This window comes from Rhinolophus sinicus, linkage group LG03 (assembly GCF_036562045.2).
Source record: "Rhinolophus sinicus isolate RSC01 linkage group LG03, ASM3656204v1, whole genome shotgun sequence".
Lineage (NCBI taxonomy): Eukaryota > Metazoa > Chordata > Mammalia > Chiroptera > Rhinolophidae > Rhinolophus > Rhinolophus sinicus.
In genome coordinates this window covers 109,227,459-109,248,862 of record NC_133753.1, presented here as the reverse complement: position 1 = coordinate 109,248,862, position 21,404 = coordinate 109,227,459, and the positions used below count along the sequence as shown (strand labels likewise).

Here is a 21,404-nt window from a genome sequence, read left to right as displayed (position 1 = left end):
CTGAAGAAAATGGAATACTCTAAATATCAAACTTTCTTTTACATAAACTTAAGGGTAACCACTCAAAATAAATCCAGAATTGAAATATATACTGAAATAAAAGAAGAAACAGAGGGAAACATCATAGAATACCACCACACAGAAATAATAGACAACAACAATAAGGCAAAGAAACAATGGAGACACAGCCTTACCAGAAAACTAAAGATAGAATGATAGGAAATCCTCACATATCAATAATCACCCTAAATGTAAATGGACTGAACTCACCAATAAAAAGGCACAGAGTAGCAGATTGGATCAAAAAACTAAACCCAACCATATGCTGTCTCCAAGAGACACATCTCAGCTACAAGGACAAGGATAGACTCGAAGTGAAAGGGTGGGAATTGACACTCCAAGCAAATGGTACCCAGAGAAAATCAGGTGTAGCCATAATGATATCAGATGAAACAGACTTCAAGGTGAAAAAGATAACGAGAGACAAAGATGGACATTTCATAATGGTGAAGGGGACTGTACAACAAGAAGACATAACAGTCATCAATATTTATGCCCCCAATCAGGGAGCACCGAAATACACCAAGCAACTACTAACAGAACTAAAGGGAGAAATTGACCAAAACACAATTATACTAGGGGACTTAAATACATCATTGACAGCTATGGATAGATCATCCAAACAGAAAATAAATAACGAAATAGTAGCCCTAAATGACACATTAGATGAAATGGACATAATTGACATTTATAGAGCACTTCATCCTAAAACATCAGACTATACATTCTTTTCTAGTGTACATGGAACATTCTCAAGGATAGACCATATATTGGGACATAAAATCAGTCTCAACAAATTTAAGAAGATTGAAATCATACCATGCATATTCTCTGATCACAAGGCTTTGAAATTGGATATCAACTGTAAAAAGAAAGCGGAAAAACACAAATACATGGAGATTAAACAACATACTTTTAAAGAAGGACTGGGTCAAAGAAGAAATTAGAGGAGAGATCAAAAGATACATAGAAACAAATGACAATGAAAATACATCCTACCAAAATTTTTGGGATGCAGCGAAAGCAGTTTTAAGAGGGAAATTTATCTCATTACAGGCCTATCTCAAGAAACAAGAAAACTCCCAAATAAATAACCTCATGTTACACCTAAAAGAAGAACAAGTAAAACCCAAGGTCAGCAGAAGAAAGGAAATAATAAAAATTAGAGCAGAACTAAATGAAATAGAGAACAAAAGACAATAGAAAAAATTAATGTGACAAAGAGCTGGTTCTTTGAAAAGATTAACAAAATTGACAAACCCTTGGCTAGACTTACTAAGATAAAAGAGAGAAGACACTGATTAACAAAATCAGAAACGAAAAGGGAAGTTATCACACACCACAGAAATACAAAGGATCATCCAAGAATACTATGAATGACTATATGCCACCAAATTTAACAACCTAGAAGAAATGGACAAGTTCTTAGAAACATGTAGCCTTCCAAGCCTGAACCATGAAGGTCATCCAAAACATTCCCAAAAGCAAAAGTCCGGGACCAGATGGCTTCACTAGTGAATTCTATCAAACCTTCAAAGAGGATGCTGCTCAAACACTGCCAAAAAATTGAAGAAGAGACAGTACTCCCTAACTCATTTTATGAGGCCAACATTACCCTGATACCAAAACCTGGTAAGGACAACACAAAAAAAGAAAACTACAGACCAATATCTCTAATGAATACAGATGCAAAAATCCTAAATAAAATTCTAGCAAATCGAATACAACAATGCATTAAAAAGATTATTCATCACGACCAAGTGGGGTTCATCCCGGGGCACAAGGATGGTTCAACATCCATAAATCCATCAATGTGATACATCACATAAACAAAATAAAGGACAAAAATCATATGATTATATCAATTGATGCAGAAAAAGCATTTGACAAGATACAACATCCATTTATGATTAAAACACTTAATAAAATGGGTATAGAAGGAAAATACCTTAACATAATAAAGGCCATATATGACAAGCCCTCTGCTAATCTCATAATTAATGGAGAAAACTGAAGCCCTTTGCTCTACGTTCAGGAACACGACAGGGATGTCCCCTATCACCTCTGCTTTTCAACATAGTGTTAAAGTCCTTGCCAGAGCAATCAGGCAAGAGAAAGAAATAAAAGGCATCCAAATTGGGAATGAAGAAGTTAAATTATCACTCTTTGCAGATGACATGATGCTATATATAGAAAACCCTAAAGACTCCACCAAAAAGCTATTAGAAACAATCAACTAATACAGTAAAGTTGCAGGCTACAAAATCAACGCACAAAAGTCCATTGCCTTCCTATATACTAACAATGAAATCTCAGAAAAGAAATACAAAAAACAATTCCTTTTGCAATTGCAGCAAAAAGAATAAAATACCTAGGAATAAACTTAACCAAGGATGTGAAAGACCTATATGCTGAAAACTATAAGACATTTTTGAAAGAAATTGAAGAAGACACAAAGAAATGGAAAGACATTCCATGCTCATGGATTGGAAGAATCAACATAGTTAAAATGGCCATATTACCCAAAGCAATATACAGATTCAATGCAATCCCCATCAAAATCCCAATGGCATATTTTAAAGAAATAGAACAAAAAATCATCAGATTTGTTTGGAACCACAAAAGACCCTGAATAGCCAAAGCAATCTTAAGAAAAAAGAACTATAATGGAGGTATCACACTTCCTGACTTTGGCTTGTACTACAGGGCCACAATAATCAAAACAGCATGGTATTGGCAGAAAAACAGACACATAGACCAATGGAATAGAATTGAGAACCCAGAAATAAAACCACATAAATATGGACAGATAATTTTTGACAAAGAAGCTAAAAACATACAATGGAGCAAAGACAGCCTCTTCAATAAATGGTGCTGGGAGAATTGGATAGCCACGTGCAAAAGAATGAAACTGGACTGCTATTTGTCACCATGTACCAAAGTTAATTCAAAATGGATCAAAGACTTAAGCATAAGACCTGACACAATAAACTGCATAGAAGAAAACATAGGTACTAAACTTATGGACCTTGGGTTCAAAGAGCATTTTATGAACTTGACTCCAAAGGCAATGGAAGTAAAAGCTAAAATAAACGAATGGGACTATATGAAACTTAAAAGCTTCTGCACAGCAAAAGAAACCATTGACAAAATAAAGAGGCCACCAACTGAATGGGAGAAGATTTTTGCAAACAGTGCCTCCGATAAGGGGCTAATATCCAGAATATACAAGGAACTCATGCAACTCAACAACAAAAAACAAACAACCCAATTGAAAATGGGCAGAGGACTTGAAGAGACATTTCTCCAAAGAGGACATACAAATGGCAAATAGACATATGAAAAACTGCTCAACATCACTAATCATCAGAGAAATGCAAATCAAAACCACAATGAGATATCACCTCACCCCAGTCAGAATGGCTATCATCAACAAGACAAATAGTAACAAATGTTGGAGAGGTTGTGGAGAAAAAGGAACCCTCATACACTGTTGGTGGGAATGCAGACTGGTGCAGCCATTATGGAAGGCAGTGTGGAGGTTCCTCAAAGAATTACGAATAGAATTGCCATATGACCCAGCAATCCCTCTCCTGGGTATCTACCCAAAAAATCTGAAAACATTTAGAGATAAAGACACGTGTGCTCCAATGTTCATTGCAGCTTTGTTTACGGTGGCCAAGACATGGAAACAACCAAAATGTCCTTCGATAGATGAATGGATAAAGAAGTTGTGGTACATATACACAATGGAATACTATTCGGCAGTGAGAAAAGATGATATAGGAACATTTGTGACAACATGGATGGATCTTGAGACAGTAATGCTGAGCGAAACAAGTCAGACAGAAAAAGCAGAGAACCATGTGATTTCACTGATATGTGATATATAAACCAAAAACAACAAAAGAACAAGACAAACAAATGAGAAACAGAAACTCATAGACACGGACAATAGTTTAGTGGTTGCCAGAGGGTAAGGGGGGTGGGGGGGGAGGTGAGGGTAAGGGGGATCGAATATATGGTGATGGAAGAACTGACTCTGGGTGATGAACATACAATGGGATTTATAGAGGATGTAATACAGAATTGTACACCTGAAATCTATGTAATTTTACTAACAATTGTCACCCCAATAAATTTAATTTAAAAAAATAAAATAAAATAAAATAAACAAAAGAACAAGACAAACAAATGAGAAACAGAAACTCATAGACACAGACAATAGTTTAGTGGTTACCAGAGGGTAAGGGAGATGGGGGGTGGGAAGTGAGGGTAAGGGGGATCAAATATATGGTGATGGAAGGAGAACTGACTCTGGGTGGTTAACACACAATGGGATTTATAGATTATGTAATACAGAATTGTACACCCGAAATCTATGTATCTTTACTAACAATTGTCAACCCTATAAACTTTAATTAAAAAAAAGAACAATCCCAGATAAATAACCTCACGTTACACCTCGAAGACCTAGAAAAAGAAGAACAAATGAAGCCCAAAGTCAGCACAATATAGAAAATAATAAAAATCAGAGCAGAACTAAATGAAACAGAGAACAAAAAGACAATAGAAAAAAAGAATGCAACAAAAAGCTGGTTCTTGAAAAGACTGATAAAATGACAAACCCTCGGCTAGACTCACTAAGGTTAAAAGAGAAAAGACACAAATAAAATCAGAAATGAAAGAGGGGAAGTTATCATGGATGGCACGAAATACAATGGGTCATCCAAGAATACTATGAATGACTGTGTGCCACCAAATTAAATAAACTTGAAGAATGGACATGTTCTTCGAAACATACAGCCTTCCTTGGCTGAATCGCGAAGAATTGGAAAATCTAAATAGACCAATGAACAGTAAGGACATTGAATCAGTCATCCGAAACCTTACCAAAAGCAAGTCTAGGACCAGATGGCTTCACTAGTGAATTCTACCAAACATTCAAAGAGGATCTAATACCTGTCCTACTCAAACTCTTCCAAAAATTTGAGGAAGAGACAATACTCCCTAACTCATTTTGTGAGGCCAACATTACCCTGATACCAAAAACTGGTAAGGATAACACAAAAAAAGAAAATTACAGACCAATATCTCTAATGAATACAGATGCATAAATCCTAAACAAAATTGTACTGAAGGTTTCTTTGATAGATGATTGAATGAAGAAGTTGTGGTATATATACACAACGGAATACTATTCTGCCATAAGAAACGATGAAATAGTGCCATTTGTCACAAATTGGATGGATTTTGAGATTATTATGTTAAGCGAAATAAATAAGACTGAAAAAGTCGAGACTCATATGATTTCATTGGTATGTGGTATATAAAACTGAAAACAACAAAGGAACAAGACAAATTAAGAAACAAAAACTCATAGACAGATACAATAGTTTAGTGGTTACCAGAGCGTAGAGGGGTGGTAGATGAGGGTAAAAGGGATCAAATATATGGTGATGGAAGGAGAACTGACTCTGGGTGGTGAACACACAATGTGATATATAAAAGATGTTTTGCAGAATTGTACACCTGAAACCTGTTTAACTTTAGTAACAATTGTCACCCAATAAACTTTAACTTAAAACAAAAAAAGAAAAGAAAAAGTAAGTATGGTAGTTGGAAAGGAGTGTATAGCCAGTGAAAGTTTTTAATGTTGGGATAGACACTAAATTACTTTTAATGATGATAGGAAGGAGTCAATAAAGTTGAAAAATAAAGTTGATGATATAGAAATGAGAAGATATGTGCTAGATTCAAGCCTGTAGGGAAACTGTAGAAAATTGAGTAATTCCAGGGAAGAAATACATTTTAGTGCAAATTCCTGGGTTAATAATACGAGGTCTAATAATTAAGTTTGCGAACTCATCCTAGAAAAAGTGCGATATACCTCATTGATGAATATCACTACAGTCACCTTCAAAGTACTTATCTTGGGAAGCTATGCACCAATGCCAGTGCCTAATTCACCCTTCAAAGAAATTTTGGAACTCTCTGGAATGGCCATCAGAGCTGGTGTTGTATTAGCCTTGATGTCCTGAATGTCATCAAAATGTCTTCCTTTCAATATTTCCTCTGTCTTTGGTAAAGAAAGAAGTCGTTGGGGGCCAGGTCAGGTGAGTAGGGAGGGTCTTCCAGTACAGTTCTTTGTTTACTGGCTAAAAATTCCCTCACAGACAGTGCTGTGTGAGCTCGTGCATTGTCGTGATGCAAGAGCCATAAATTGTTGGTGAAAAGTTCAGGTTGTCTTAACTTTTTCACACAGCCTTTTTAGCACTTCCAGATAGTAAACTTGGTTAACTGTTTGTCCAATTGGTACAAATTCATAATGAAAATCCCTCTGAAATCAAAAAAAGGTTAGCAACATCGTTGCAACAAGTTCGCAAACTTAATTTGCAAACCTCATACCCACCAGAGATGCTGTTTCATTAGGTCTGGGATCTGCTTTCAACAGATACCATGATTCAAGTGATCTGCAGACCACACTTTGATAAACACTTGTCTTTTTTTCTATTCCCCCATCTATTAAGCCACTCTAATCTTCACTTTCTTCCCCATCCAGTCTAGAACCTAGGTCTCCTGGTTCATATTATACTATTTTCTAACGTAAGAAAGATATCAGAAGTGGTATGGGTCTACAAGTGGGTGACTAAAGTAAAATGATAGTGAAAATCATTGGGATTGAGGAAGTAAAGGAAATGAAAAGCTCTGAAAGCTGTTTGAATTCTTGTTTGCATCAAAATAACTTGTCAGTCATTTAAAAAATATGTGTTGCTAGACTTCACTCCAACATATTCTAATTTTGTCGCTCTAGGGCGGAACCTGGATATGTATGTATTTACATTTGTGTACTTTTCATCTGGGCTGAGTCTAGTGCAGAATCCAGACCGAGAACCACTACATGGGTTTTCTACATGGTCAGAAAAGTTCAGTTGGCTTTTTGGAAGAGCTTGGGATAAAAAGGAAAACTGTTAAGCCCAGAGTCATTTGTTGTCTGAATTGATTATAATTCTAGTATTCCTTAGGCAGTCAAGGGAATTTGTTACTTTCCAAGCATCATGGTTACTTGTTTGAAAAACTCTGGCAATCCCACAGGTTTCTCTGGAAAGGTCCGCCTATGTGTTGCATGAAGAATTACACATGGTTTGGGGGTGGGGAATGGTTTTCTTTTTTGTTGTTATTCTTTCCAGTACAGGATTAATAAGGGAAATTATGAGAAGAAAGGGGATAAGATTAACCAAAAAAAGGAAAAGGTGGAGAACAACTATGCTAAGGACTTTAGAGTGTACTCGATGGAACCCAGGACTGTGACTCAGGAGACTTGGGTTCCAAAAGCAACTCCCTTTCACTTAGCTCTGTGAGCTTCAACTTTAGAGTCCTTCATTAGACGGAGGAACTGAGAACTGAATCAGCATTTACAGTGGTGTGTTCTATGGAACCTTATTCTTAGCAGATGCCATAAAGAAAATGCTCAAATTAACTAAATTTTCATACAATACATATTTGACATGCGCTTCATCCCCTTGATTTCACACATATGAAGGAGAAACCCTGTTCTGCCTAAGTTGGTAAATGTGGTTTTTGTTGTTCGGAATAAATGGTTTTGAGGTGATTGGGTTTGAAACATCAGGGCATTCTCACATATTCTGTCTGGCTCTTCAGACAGTAGGACTTTTTTAGAGCTTTTGATTGGTGAAATAATGGCGTGGTTCTTAAAGTGGTTTTAAATCACTCCTGAGAAGTTTACCTCTTACTGGTGGTAAAATGCTAGATTTGCGCCATGTCTTGGGCAGTGAGTGACTTCCTTATCTAACAGGGCCATCCAACAGGAGCTACAGTTTCTCTCCAAAAAGTGCTTCTCAGAAATGGCTTCATTCTTTAATTCCATCACTAGTTTTTGAGAGTTTTTTGAGAATACAGAAAAAGAATGTATTCTTTCATGACTATTAGCAAATCAGTACATTTCAATCTGTCACTGGTGTTGAAAGTTTTTTACTGTGAAAGGACCATGTTTTCTATTCTAAAAAGGGGTGGGAAAGGATTGAGGCTAAAGTTTGTTGTAGTTGATGCATCTATACATTTCTACTTTTTTGTAGTGTATAAATCTGAGAAATTCTAAAAATGTTTTCTTATTCTTTTAAAGAATTCTATACCCGACTGTGCTCTGTCTTCATGAATGAGTAGTTTATATGACTTTTTACAGACTGTAGTTGTATAGGTGATTGAGACTGCTGGATTTTCTTATGTTGACTCTGGTACATCTCATTGCAGGTGCTCAACATGAAATTGTAGCTTAGAAGATCCCTGCCAGAACACAGATTTCAATATCATAGTGAAGTCTGTACATGAAGGATTGATGCCTTTAGGTAAAATAATAATAATAATAATAATAATAATAATAATAATAATAATAGCCTCCTTGAACAAGGCAAGATTCTGAGAGTGGCTGGCTGCCCCTACAAAGTAGAAATCATTCTTGTGAATATTCATTGGCTCCTGAGATTCTCATCAGAAATGAGGCACCTTTAATACTTGGGGGTGACTGTTCCCCACAAGACACTGGAAAATCAGTTTTCAGGGACTAACAAGGATGCTGAGGATGTTAGTACTGGTATATTTCCTGACTGTCCTGCTAGAAGAAAACAAAATTTTGGTGACATTACAACTTAAGAACTGCAAAGAGTGCAGTAATCCTGGTAGAGGACTGAATCCAGGTATTCAAACAGGAAGGTGAACATTCTGAAAAATGGGAAGAGTGAAATATCCTTTGTATAATAGGAGGATCACTTTAAAGAGCAGAGGAGAGGAGATCTCTGGAGTTTGAGTTTGAAGCAAGGGCTGAAAACCACTGAGCTCTCTTGAGCTTCCCATGTGCCACCGTAAGTGGAGTTGTACCACAGAAGACAGAAGTCCTCCACTGAATTCCTCAATGTAATAAAGGAATGAGAATGCCACAGTTAAGTCATCCAACCTTTAAAGCTTATGTCTTAGAGGATTTCTCTCTGAACTGTCTGCCATCCTAACACAAAGCAACAGCTCAAAGGTTAGGTTCAGCCTTAATACTATGTATTGACAAGATGCTTCTTTTCTCTTTTTCCCAGTTATGCCTTCTCAGAATGCTGTGCTTTCCCAGGAGGGCAACGTGGAGGAAAAGGAAATGAATGATGAATCACAGATAGTCAGGTCCCAGGTTAGTTCAGTTTTACTCTCCTCTGAAATGCTATTCTAGTTCTCAGAATGTGTGCACTTTTCATTTTTCAATTCTCAAAAGTGCTGAGCCCCAAACTCCACAGACAGAGCCCTTGAAACTCTTGTGACAGACGATAATCTCTATAGGATGCTTCCCATTCACCTTATATATCCCTTTATAGCTATTTTCCCCTCCAGCATTTTTACCAAATCATGTACTCACACCTGTGCTAGATGTTGTAAAGGAAACAAAAGAAGCTGTAGACTTTCTTAAAATCACCCTTCACTTAAGTAGCTCACCAGAATTTAAACACTTGCCATTCTCTCTGTAAACAATGAATGATGCCCAGGTCACTATGACTCTTTGGCGCTAATGGTATTATTAAATATGCGTGAGGACATTTGATGCCACAAGTTAATTTTCATCAAGGACCTGTTGTATTTCTTCCAAACCTGGTTAAGCCTATTGTTATAATTCTGTAATTTGATTAAGTATTATGTAAACCGATGAGGTATAACTGTTTGTATGAAAACGTTGTTTCTATGAAAACTAGTTGAATGTTTTGGAAAGACTCAGTAAATGCAGCTATTTTTCTTTTAAATGCTATCAAATTAGGTATGAGCAAAACTGTAAAACACTGAAGGAAAATCATAAAAATCTTAGAGGATTCTACACCTATATTATTTACCAAGTGTCATTTGCTTGTTGCACTTAAATGAAACAGAAACTGATGCATATGAATATGGGCACTCAGACATTAAAATCACTCTTAGCCATCACCCCCCACCCCCAGCTTCTGAGTAGTTGTTCTAAAGTCTTTCTTAGTAGTTGTTCTCTACCTTTACCTTTTTGTCGTTGTCATTAATCTTATCCTCTGTCTTCTCATAATTTCCCTTATTATAGCTGTATTGGAAAGAACAACAACAAAAAAGAAAACCATTTCCCTCCCCCACCCCCAAACCGTGTGTAATTCTTCATGCAGTACACACGCAGACCTGTCCAGAGAAGCCTGTTTGGATTGCCATAGTCTTTTTCAAACAACTAACCATGATGCTTGGAAAGTAATAAATTCCCATGATTGCCTAAGGAATACTAGAATTGTAATCAATTCAGATGACAAATGACTCTGGGCATTTAACAGTTTTCCTTTTTACCCCAAGCTCTTCCAAAAAGCCGACTGAACTTCTCTGACCATGTAGAAACCCATATAGTGGTTCTCGGTCTGGGCTCTGCATTACACTCAGCCCAGATGAAAAATATATGGATATAAATACGTATATGTCCAGGTTCCACCCTAGAGCTACTAAATCAGAATCTCCCCCGCTCCTGTCTGTGCTGGCCCCGGGTCTCCAGGGCCTGAAGCACGGGTCCAGTGGGGGTGGGAGCGAGGGCAGGGAGACTGGAGAGGCCGCCGCCTGCTGGACTCCAGGGCAAGGGGCTGCGTGGAGCTCCACTCCGCGGGCTGTGGGTGCTGCTGCCCTGCTTCGTGGGCAGCGGGAACTCCACACCCATGGAAACTCAGCCACCAGGGACAAATTTGAGTGTTTCTGTTGAAAACCTCTGCATGGTGACATGGAATCCTCTGGAGGGAGCCAACATGAATTGTAGTCTATGGTATTTTAGTCATTTTGGCAACAAGCAGGATAAGAAAATTGCTCCAGAAACTCAACGTTCGAAAGAAGTGCCCCTGAACAAGAGGATTTGTTTGCAAGTGGGGTCTCAGTTTAGCACCAGTGAAAGTGACAATCCCAGGACTTTGGTGGAAAAGTGTGTCTCGCCCCTGAAAGTGATCTGAGTCAGCTGTGACTGAGCTACAATTCGGAACAACCTGAGCTACGTGAGTGTACTTGGCTCCCTGGAAGGAACACACGTCCTGAAACTATACTCTCTCTATATATACTGGCACAGGAGCCGGGGGAAATCCTTCAATGTGAAAACTTTTATAGAGAAGGTCAACACATTCTTTGTTTTCTTCTCCTTTGCTCTGAATAAAGCGAAGGATTCCAGTTTTCACCAACACAGTGTCCAAGTAATGTTCAAGGATAATGCAGGAAAAATTAGACCATCTTTCAATATAGTGCCTTTAATTTCTCATGTGCAACCCCATCCTCTACATATGAAAAATATCTTCTTTCCACATGGTGACTTATATTTTCTAGGGAAGATTCCACAGAATTTTTGTAGCAGAAGCTTATCAAGTAGAAGTCAAGAATAGCCAACTGAGACCCATTATATTTTATGCATTTAAGAACCCAAATGTGATAATTTAGAATTTGAGGGAAACCTAGAGGCTACAATTTGTTTCCGGATCCCTGGTGGTTTTCCTGATGCTTTGAACATAGAATAAGAATCAAAAGACACAACTTATGCTATGAGGATGACAAACTCTACAGTAATGGAGTCCAGCAATAAATGCAGATAAGAAGGCCCATCCTGAAAACGGAGGCCAAACCAGTCTGGGGCTCATGCTGCCTGCGCCGCTCAGCCAATAGACCGACACAGGAGTTGGCTCATAGAATAAGCATTTATTATCAGAGCTCCGGTGGTCTGAGAAGACAGCAGATTAACACCTCCAAAAATTGCCTTAACATTCTCAGACTAACCTGGGATATTTAAGGGAAAATCTGGGCATTCCTCCAGAGGCTACATGATGCTTCCAGAGGTCTGCATGGAGCCTCCCCTCTGGAGATGTGGCTCTCTAAAGTGATCACCAACCCAGGAGCAGTGATGACAATAACCTGGAAAGAATGCTAGGCCATGAAGATTGTAATCGGCAAGCATGGGGTCATTGTGACTGGTAAGCAAGCATAAGTGTCAGAGTAATTATCTAAAGCAGGGAACTGAGAGGGGACAGCCTAAGCTTAGGAACTGGGACAGGGAACATTCCAAGCTCAAACTGCAGGGTGGGGGTTGATCAAATGTTAAGCTCTAGGGCAGGGAGAGGCGGAACCTCTTTTGTGGGGCTCCCAACCAGGCCCTGTTTCAATCCCACGTTCTCTGTAACCATGTTGCTTATCATTCCAGTGATCGTTGCAGGTACAATCATAGTCCTGCTTTATTTTAAAAGACTCAAGATCATTATATTCCCTCCAATTCCTGATCCTGGCAAGATTTTCAAAGAAATGTTTGGAGACCAGAATGATAATACCCTGCACCAGAAGAAATACGACATCTATGAAAAGCAAACCCAAGAAGAAAATGACTCTGTGGTGCTGACAGAAAACCTGAAGAGAGCCTCTTGGTGATGGGCATAATTTATTTTAACCTTCAGTGTGACTTTGTGAAGACTCATCCCATTCTCCATTTGTTAACTGGGAACTTGTTAAATGGAAACTGAAACTACTGGATCATTTAAAAACAGGTAGCTTATGTTGAGCTATGTGCTGAAAAACCAAAAATAATGGGCCCTTTGGAGAACAGAGTGGAGTCATTCTCATTGAATTATAAAAGCAGATACCTTTTGTGAAGGCTTCAAACAAGGGGACAAAGCAAAAAGTGATGATCACAGTAGAATTAATCTTATCAAGAGTTGTAACAACTTCCTGAGAGATCTATGTCTGCTTTGTATTCTCTGTATCAAACAATACCAACAAATTTTATTTGTGGGGGAACTCATTTTGGGTGCAAATGCTAATGCCAAACTTGAATCACAGAGAACACCTAACAAACAAAATTGACAAAATCTGTTCTTTGTTGTTTGAGATCCCATTAAGTAATGTTTGTGGCTATTAAAACTTAAGAGTCTGAATCCTCATCCCTTCAGCAGCATTTCCCACTGCTTTGAAAGGCCCACACAGCAGTGTTGGTCTGATGAAGAGAACTATAGAAAAAGCAGAGGCAGCTTCTTTTACCAAGGCCTTTCAAAGCCATTTCAGGGTTGTAAGGACAGCAGAGACAGATGACTTACTGGGTATTAGAGCTTGAACCTCAGAGTGTCTAATGATACATTGTTTTTTCTTCACATCTGCTACTCAGATCAGGTATTTACTGTGTGTCCAGACTGTGGTAGGCCCCCAGGTGTTAGGCACAGGCCTCTCCAAGTGTCTACAGTCTGGTTGGGACTTCTCAGTTCTCAGCTTACTTTTCCCCACCAGTCATGTTTTAGACCTTTCAACTTCCCAATTCCCACACCGATTTTCCCCTTTGCATTCTCCCTCATTGTAGTCTTTCACCATTCCTTAGATATTAGAATATAAATCTGCTCACAACACCTAAAGGAGCAGGGTGATTTGCATCTCAGGTAAAGGGTGAGTAGAAACATTGATGAATGCTTGCATATTTTGTAACTTCTATGTGAGTCTGCATTTATTTGAAGATTTTCATCATTTACTGTTTCTCTACATATTTTCTGAACAGAAAGGAGGTATTACCTTCACTTAGAACTTTGCTATTTGCTTGATAAAAAGAATAGTTTTATCTTTTCCTCTTTTCCCTTACTGCCACAGATAGTTAGTAGTAGGTTTTGTGTCTTAAATTGATAGCCAGCATCCAAGGCTCCAACGTTTATATGCATTTTCTCCTGTTCATTCTTATTCTTAGCTTTACATCAAAAGATGAGCCAATGAATATACATTTATATATTTTAAATTAAAATAAAATGTTTAAGATCTCTTTTATGAATGTTTGAAAAATTAAAATAACACCACTGTGGTAGGAGTGGAGAGAGGGAGAGAGTGACTAGAGGTAAGTGTCAACGAAAAATATCCAGCCTAAGAGAATGCTAAGAGTTTATCAGAGCCAAACTGACGACAATTGCTGGGAAGCAAAATCTCAAGGGACTGAGGAAATGCTCCACAAAATGGTGGTTTGAAGCTTATTTTATACATAGAAACAGAAGAGGGTTTACATGAAATCCACTGGTGGTAGAGTAAGGGGATGGGAGAAAGCAAAGCAGAGAAATCTCTGGGATTGCATAAAAGTGAATTGGAGAGACAGGTACTTCTTTCACACAGGTGGGTGCAGGATAGTTAATAGTTCACATAGAGATATTAACCAAGGGACAAGAATAATAATGAGGGATTCTGTATTTTCCTGCTCTTGTCTGGAAAAAAGGACTACTGGTATTCCAAGGATGTCATCTTAGGTGCAAAAAAACAATAAAAAGTCTCACTTAGGTGAAGATTGACTTTATGAAGGAAGCGTCAGGCTAAAGATGTGACTTCCCGCAATGGCCCACCTTAGTTATGAATTTTTTATGTTCACGCCATCTTATGTGGTTATTTTCAGTCTCCTGACCTTGTCAGGTTTAACCTGTGGCCCCTTTTCTGTCCTCATAAGCTTGGAGAAGCATACACAGACTGAGTATGCAGTGCCTTGTGGCCATAAAAAGTATGAGTTTCATTCTAAGTGCAGTGAAAAGACTTTGAGAGAATTCAGGCAGGATGAAAAAGCCATCCTAGTGCGTGCTGTGTAGTAAGTGAATTTATGCAAGGTAAGAATGGGAAGGGGAGAGAACCACTTAGGAAGCTGTTGAGTATTCTAGATGATAGAAAATGATGGCTTAAAACTAGAAGATGGAGAAAAATAGGTGAGTTCGAGAGCTTTGGTTTGGGAAACAGCAGATATTAGCAAGAGGGGTAAAGGCAAAGGAAGAAAAAAAGATGATTTCAAAAAAAGGTAGCCCAGGAAAGGGCAGGGTAATGATAAATAAGACCATGTCACTCCTCTGCTCAAAATATGTGGCTCCCGTTTCACTCAGAGTAACAGCCAAAGTCCTTATGATGCCTAAACAGTCTTACAGAATCTAGCATCTGAGCCTGTCACCTTTCCTACTTTATCATTATCTCTCCCCCTTGCTCACGCCACTCTAGCCACCCTGGGCTCATTCTCCTCCCTTGAACAGGCCTCACACACTATTGCCTTGGACCTTTGTACTGTTAACTTTTCAAATCCTTTCTCAAATGTCACCTCTCCAGTGACATCTTTTCTATATATATTTTTAATTCTTTAGATGATATGAGAGCTTTTCCCTGGAACAAATTGTGAAAACCTCAGAAGCAAGTACTTTTTAATGCATGTTTTATATCTGTCTTGAAAGATGATAGAAAGTACTAATTGTTGTTTTAAAATTTTTGACCTGGATTACTCAGAGCCCTGAAGATTCTCAGCACAAAGGCTTAGACCTCCTAACCTCCATATAGTTTTAATACATATAGTTATACATAGAATTTTGTGTGTGTTAACTTTATGTTATATACATATATTATTATATACATACCTTCCAGATACAGCCACTGAGAGGGCTTGGAAGCAATCATACTCCAGTAGCATTGGACACACCTAGCGCCCAAATCTGGGTTCTGAAATTCTACATTTAAAAAAAACTGAGACATAGCCGCTCAGTACTACATCAGCAGAGCAGAACACGACACACTGCAACCCTGTGGTACTCTGGTTGGAAGCAGAGACACTCAGTATTTGACCATTAAATGGAACCAGGGATCATTGGAGAAATGGCTGACTCCAGGCTTGGGGCAGGAAAACACAAGATGAACCTTTCTTTAAAGAACATTTTCTGTCCCCAGAAGTAAAGAAATGCTCAAAGAATGATAGGGACATGTCAAAAGGTCACAGAAGTAAGTCTGAAAGGGCTCCCAATAGCTAAATCTAGGACAATCTAAGCATTAAAATAGTGGTAGTAGATGATTATAATTTATTAAATAAAATAAATAAATCCATTTGATATAAATTGATGAATGAATGAGAAGGGAAATATTTTCAGGACAGTAGAAAGCCAACTAACAATATACAAAGAATGATGGAATTAGAAAAGCACTGTTTAGTAACCATCATAATTACCATTGATTCAGGCAAGAATTACCAGTGGGTGCTAAAACCAGTAGATGAAAGTTTGAGGAGGAACAAGATATTAATATTTACATAGTCTCAAAGTATCTCCCCCACAAGACACTTATTAATTACAGGGTAAGATAGTAATTTTCTAGTGGAAATTACTGGTAGATAACCACCTTAACCAGGTTATCAAAGTTAACATTGCAGGCCAGTAATGAAACTCGTCAACAATGTGAGCCTCCTGTTTGATTCACTAAGAAGAACCCTGCATCTCTTCTGTACTTTTCCTGCCAGATGTGCATTGTGTGAATCTACTCAGGTGGAGAAACTAGGCAAGACCAAATTTAGGTTATTCTCAAGATAACTAGCCTGTACTTTTCAAAATGTCAGTGTACAAAGAAAGGCTCAGGAATCATTGCAGATTAAAGGAGACAAAAAATACAAGAAAACCAAATGGAGTGCATGATCTTGAATTTTCTTTTGTTATGAAAGACATTATTAGGACATTTGGTGAAATCTGAATAATTATGTAGGTTAGACAAGAGTACTGTATCAGTATTAATTTCCTAATTTTGATCATTGCACTGCTATTATGTAAGAGAATTCCTTGTTTTTTAGGAAATAAACACTAAATTTTTAAGCATAAAGGGGTATCATGTCTGCAACTTACTCTTAAGTGGTCCAGAAAAATTATAGAGAGAGAGTAAAAGGGAGAGGAGAGGAAAGAATTTCTTTTATTCTTGCAATTTTTCTTTAATCTGAAATCATGTAAAAAAAATTTTTAATTTAAAAACAATAATGACGTAGCTCTCTATATCCTAATATGTCTAAGATGGAAAGATTTCCAGCATTAATTGTTAATTTAAAAAGCAGTGTATAAAATATGTTATCTTTGAGGTAAAAAAAAAAAAAAAGTGGGAGGAAATAAGAATCCATATTCGTATTTGCACAAAGAATAATTTTGGAAAATACACTAAAAACTAAGGAATAATCCCAATAATAAGTTATTGGGAATAGAACCTGGACAGAGAGGAAAGAAGCCTGGTAGAGATTTTTACTAAATCTTTTTAATATGTTTTTGTTTCTAAACCATATTAATATATTATCTGCCTAAAAACAGAATTCAAATATGGATATGAAAAAAAGAAGAAAAAAGGAAAAACAAGCAACAGGTAACCAAGTGCAAGCAAGATCATCAGTAGAAGGTATAGAAGGAAGCAGTAACTGTAGGCACAGTACTGATTAAAGCAGTCAAAAAGAACTACATATATGGATATTAAAGAATGTAAACTATAATTCATAATTTTCCTCATCCTGGTGCTTCACTTAAGAAGCATGGGAAAAGTTGAATGGAAATTAGAAATAAAAATCATCCCAAGGGAAGATATTACGAAAGCAGAAAAGACGTCTTTGTGGTATGATGGAAAGAGCATAGGCTTTAGAACAGGGGTGTCCAAACTTTTTTCAACGTTTTTTACCAAGGGCCATATGCGGTAAAATACACAAACAGCCGGGCCACTCACTCGAGGTGTAGTACGTATTGCCTCACCTGGTTTATTTAAGTAAACTAAATATATTTTTGGGCCAATTAAAAATGGATTGCAGGATGCAGTTGGCCCGTGGGCTGCAGTTTGGACACCCCTGCTTTAGAATAAGATCTAAGATGAAATTCTGTTCCTGCTAATTACTAGCTGTATGTCCTTGGATAAGTTATTTAATTTCTTCTAGCCTCAGTGACTCATCTCTAAATTGCCTTCATCACTGAATTATATTTTAGAAAGGTGTGTTACCAAAGCATGCAAATTAATTTAAAGAAAATGCCAGTACTATACTTAAATATTGAATCTTAACTTATGGGAAAGAACACTTATTTGGAATACCACACTCTACTCATTCTGAAGAATTGAGGAGTTATTGTACCCATGAAATGGGTTGTATTGGGGAGGGGTTGTTGGGTAATAAAGGAGCAGGGGGAGGGGGATGTGTGTGTATGTATGTACACATACATACACACAGGGTGCCAAAAAAATATATACACATTTTAAGAAAGGAAAAAACTATTGAAATTGTAATACTTAATATATACCAATAACAAAAGATGAATACAAGTCACATTTGACTTCTGCAATTATAAGAGGTGCTCAAAGTGATTACCATTAGTGCAATTTTAATACGGTTTTAACACAATGGCTGCTTCGATGTCCTCAATCATTTTGACTTTGGGGAAGAGACAAAAGTTGCTCTTCACTTGTGCCAGACCCAGTGAATAAGGTGGATGAGGACACACCGTAATGTTTTTATTTGATAGAAATTGCCATATACCAGAAGCGATGTGTGACACAGAGCCTTTCCGTTGTGATCAAAATATATGGTGAATTCTGCTGCCGAGTGCCATCCAATGGAAAGGCAGGGATCTTCAATATGGGAAGCAGCATGACACATAACAGTGTGTGACAAGTTTCAACTTCTTTGGTGCAGTTGGGTGTGAGCTATGGTTGAGAGACGTGTTTTCAAGTGTGCCGTAAATTCTAAAAAACTTAAAAGCATTATTTCATGTTTTATATATATATATCTTGAAAGATGATAGAAAGACAGACACTAATTATTGTTTCAAAAATCTTGAGCTGGATTACTGAGAGCCCTGAAGACTCTCAGCACAATGGCTTAGACCTCCTAACCTTTGTCTACTGCTATGTTTTTGCCCTGTCCCCTAAGGCCCCAGGAAGAAATGGTTCCTGGCTGAGCAGGGATGTACTTGATGTTTCAGGAATCACTGACATTCCAGGATGTGGCTGTGAACTTCACCAGAGAGGAGTGGGACCAGCTCTACCCTGCTCAAAAGAACCTCTACCGAGATGTGATGCTGGAAAACTACAGAAATCTGGTCACACTGGGTGAGGATGGTGTCCCTGTAAGACTAGAAACCATTCTAATGGGCTTACAGTCATCCCCCCTTATCTGCAAGGATATGGGCCAACACCCCAGGGGATGCCTAAAACCACAGAGAGTACTGAACCCTACATGTACTGTGTTTTTTCCTGTTCCTATGCACCTATTATAAAGTTTAATGCCCTTTTCCCTCTTAACTAGGCATTTATCGTACAGTGTAGCCGTAACTTGCAGTTTGAGGTGCAACAGCAAAACTAGCAAGAACTTTTTTCCTTCACAATTTCATGATTGATGTGTTCTTAACCATAGATCTAAGCAACCTCAGCATATAATTTTTTTCTTTCCTTATCAAGTTGAGAACTTTCACCTTTTCACTTAAAGAAGCACTTTATGGCTTCTATTTGGCATACCTGAATTGCCAGCATCACTACTCTTACACTTTGAGGCCATTATTAAGTAAAACAAGGGTTAGTTAACCACAAGCACTGTGGTACCGTTGTTACGGTAGATACCATCTAATAACCGGATGGCTACTGGGTGACTAAGGGGTGCACATTATTTACAGTTGATATGCTGGACGCAGGGATGATTCATGTCCCCAGCAGGACAGAGCCGGATGGCACAAGATTTCATCACAGTACTCAGAACAGCTCACAGTTTAAAACTTATGAATTGTTTATTTCTGGAATTTTCCAGTTAATATTTTTGGACCGTGGTTGACCACAGGTAACTAAAACCACTGTAGGTGAAACCGTAGACAAGGGGTGACTATTTTCTCAAGTAGTGAAAACTTCCAATGCCTTTGTGAATATAGTTCAGGCCAGGAAAAAAGAATGATAATCAGTTTCATAGACAGAGACCTTTGTTTTCTGCTTTTTCTCCTCAGGTAAAGTCTTTGTTGAGTTTGAGACGGGTAGCTTTATTCTTCTCCCTCTGAAGCCTCCCCTTTCCAAATCAGAGGCCCTTAAAGACTCAAAAAGTTGGAAATGAGTTCTGAAAGAAGTTTTCGTTCTCAGTATAAATTTCTGAAATACATTTTTCCTATGAATAGGGCATCAACTTTATAAGCCAGAGGTGATCACTCAATTGGAGCAAGAAGAGCAGTGGATGATGGAAAGAGATAGCCCACTGGATATTCATCCAGGTGAGAAGCAAGTCTTTTAGCATTTGCTACTGAGTGAAGGGAAATAGTCACTTTTGAAATACTCACCTGATTGTGCTCCAAATATTTCCCTCTGGGATTTAAAGAATACTGAGGACTTTTTAAAAATTTAGTTCATATTTGACTTTTTTCCAAAGTGGAAGTGGCTCTCATTTTTTTCTGATTAAACATATTATATATACTTATTTAAAAATTTACATAATACAAGTTATTTTGAAGTATTAATTTGTTTTTTTGTTTTTTTTAAATTAAAGTTTATTGGGGTGACAATTGTTAGTAATGTTACATAGTGAAGTATTAATTTGAATGTCCATAAATACCTTGATGTTGCAAATCTCCACATAGCATTTTCCTTCCTTTTTTTTTTATTCATACATTCTCAGTATTCTTTAAATATTTCTTTTCAATATCAAATATCCTCTGCCATTTTTACCTACTTTTCATTTTTCTTTTTCCTTTTATTATCAAACTCTTTAAACTTGGCTGAAATCCACAGTGCTGATTGATTGTCTCTCACTCACTTTTGTAATATGACCTATCCTGCTGACGTTACTAAAATTTTCTTGGAGATTAGCACTAACCTCCTTCCAGTCACATCTAGTGGCTAAAAAAAAAAACACTGCTGTGTCTCCTATGATCTTGTATTTGACTGTGTTGACTTTACTCTTTTGAAATTTTCTTCTACCCTGGCTTGTGATGCATTCTCTTCTTGCTTTTTCCAGCCTTTTCTATATCTTTTTCTTTTTTTAATTTATTTTTTAAATTTATTGGGGTGACAATTGTTAGTAAAATTGCATAGATTTCAGGTGTACAATTCTGTATTACATCATCTATAAATCCCATTGTGTGTTCACCACCCAGAGTCAGTTCTCCTTCCATCACCATATATTTGATCCCCCTTACCCTCATCTCCCACCCCCAACCCCTTACCCCCCTTACCCTCTGGTAACCACTAAAATAGTCTGTGTCTATGAGTTTCTGTTTCTCATTTGTTTGTCTTGTTCTTTTGTTGTTTTTGGTTTATATACCACATATCAGTGAAATCACATGGTTCTCTGCTTTTTCTGTCTCACTTATTTCGCTCAGCATTACACTTACCTGCTCCTTTTACTACCTTCTCTCCCTCCTTTAGAAGACACATTCTTCTAAAGGTGTGTCTTCTTATGGACTTTGTGTTTCATTCTATAGTACAATGCTTTTAAGTCATTTTCCCATTTCTACATTTCTAGTCTATAAGTATTTTGCCTACATTCTTTTTCCAGATTTTAGATTATATTTTGGTTTTTGAATGTCATGTTTTTATTTTAATTA

The 21,404-nt window shown here is 37.5% G+C and overlaps 1 protein-coding gene and 1 pseudogene across 7 annotated transcripts in view; both read left to right on the top strand.

The window, feature by feature from the left end:
• The window catches only part of ZNF713 (zinc finger protein 713), a 52,314-nt gene that overhangs the window by 17,035 nt on the left and 13,875 nt on the right, over positions 1 to 21,404 (top strand). For 2 of the 7 annotated variants that reach the window (XM_074328523.1, XM_074328521.1), the window contains exons 2-3: positions 18,810 to 18,936; positions 19,983 to 20,075. Coding sequence is in view for 6 of the 7 variants with exons in the window: in XM_074328521.1 (XP_074184622.1) it covers positions 18,903 to 18,936; positions 19,983 to 20,075 (127 nt within the window). In the remaining variant the exon portion in view is untranslated. Of the gene's footprint in view, positions 1 to 8,331; positions 8,427 to 9,161; positions 9,251 to 15,200; positions 17,215 to 18,757; positions 18,937 to 19,982; positions 20,076 to 21,404 lie in introns of those variants that run through there. The other 5 variants (XM_074328518.1, XM_074328522.1, XM_074328519.1 and 2 more) reach the window with 5 other exon arrangements.
• LOC109438907 (interleukin-13 receptor subunit alpha-1) lies at positions 9,757 to 15,193 on the top strand (annotated as a pseudogene).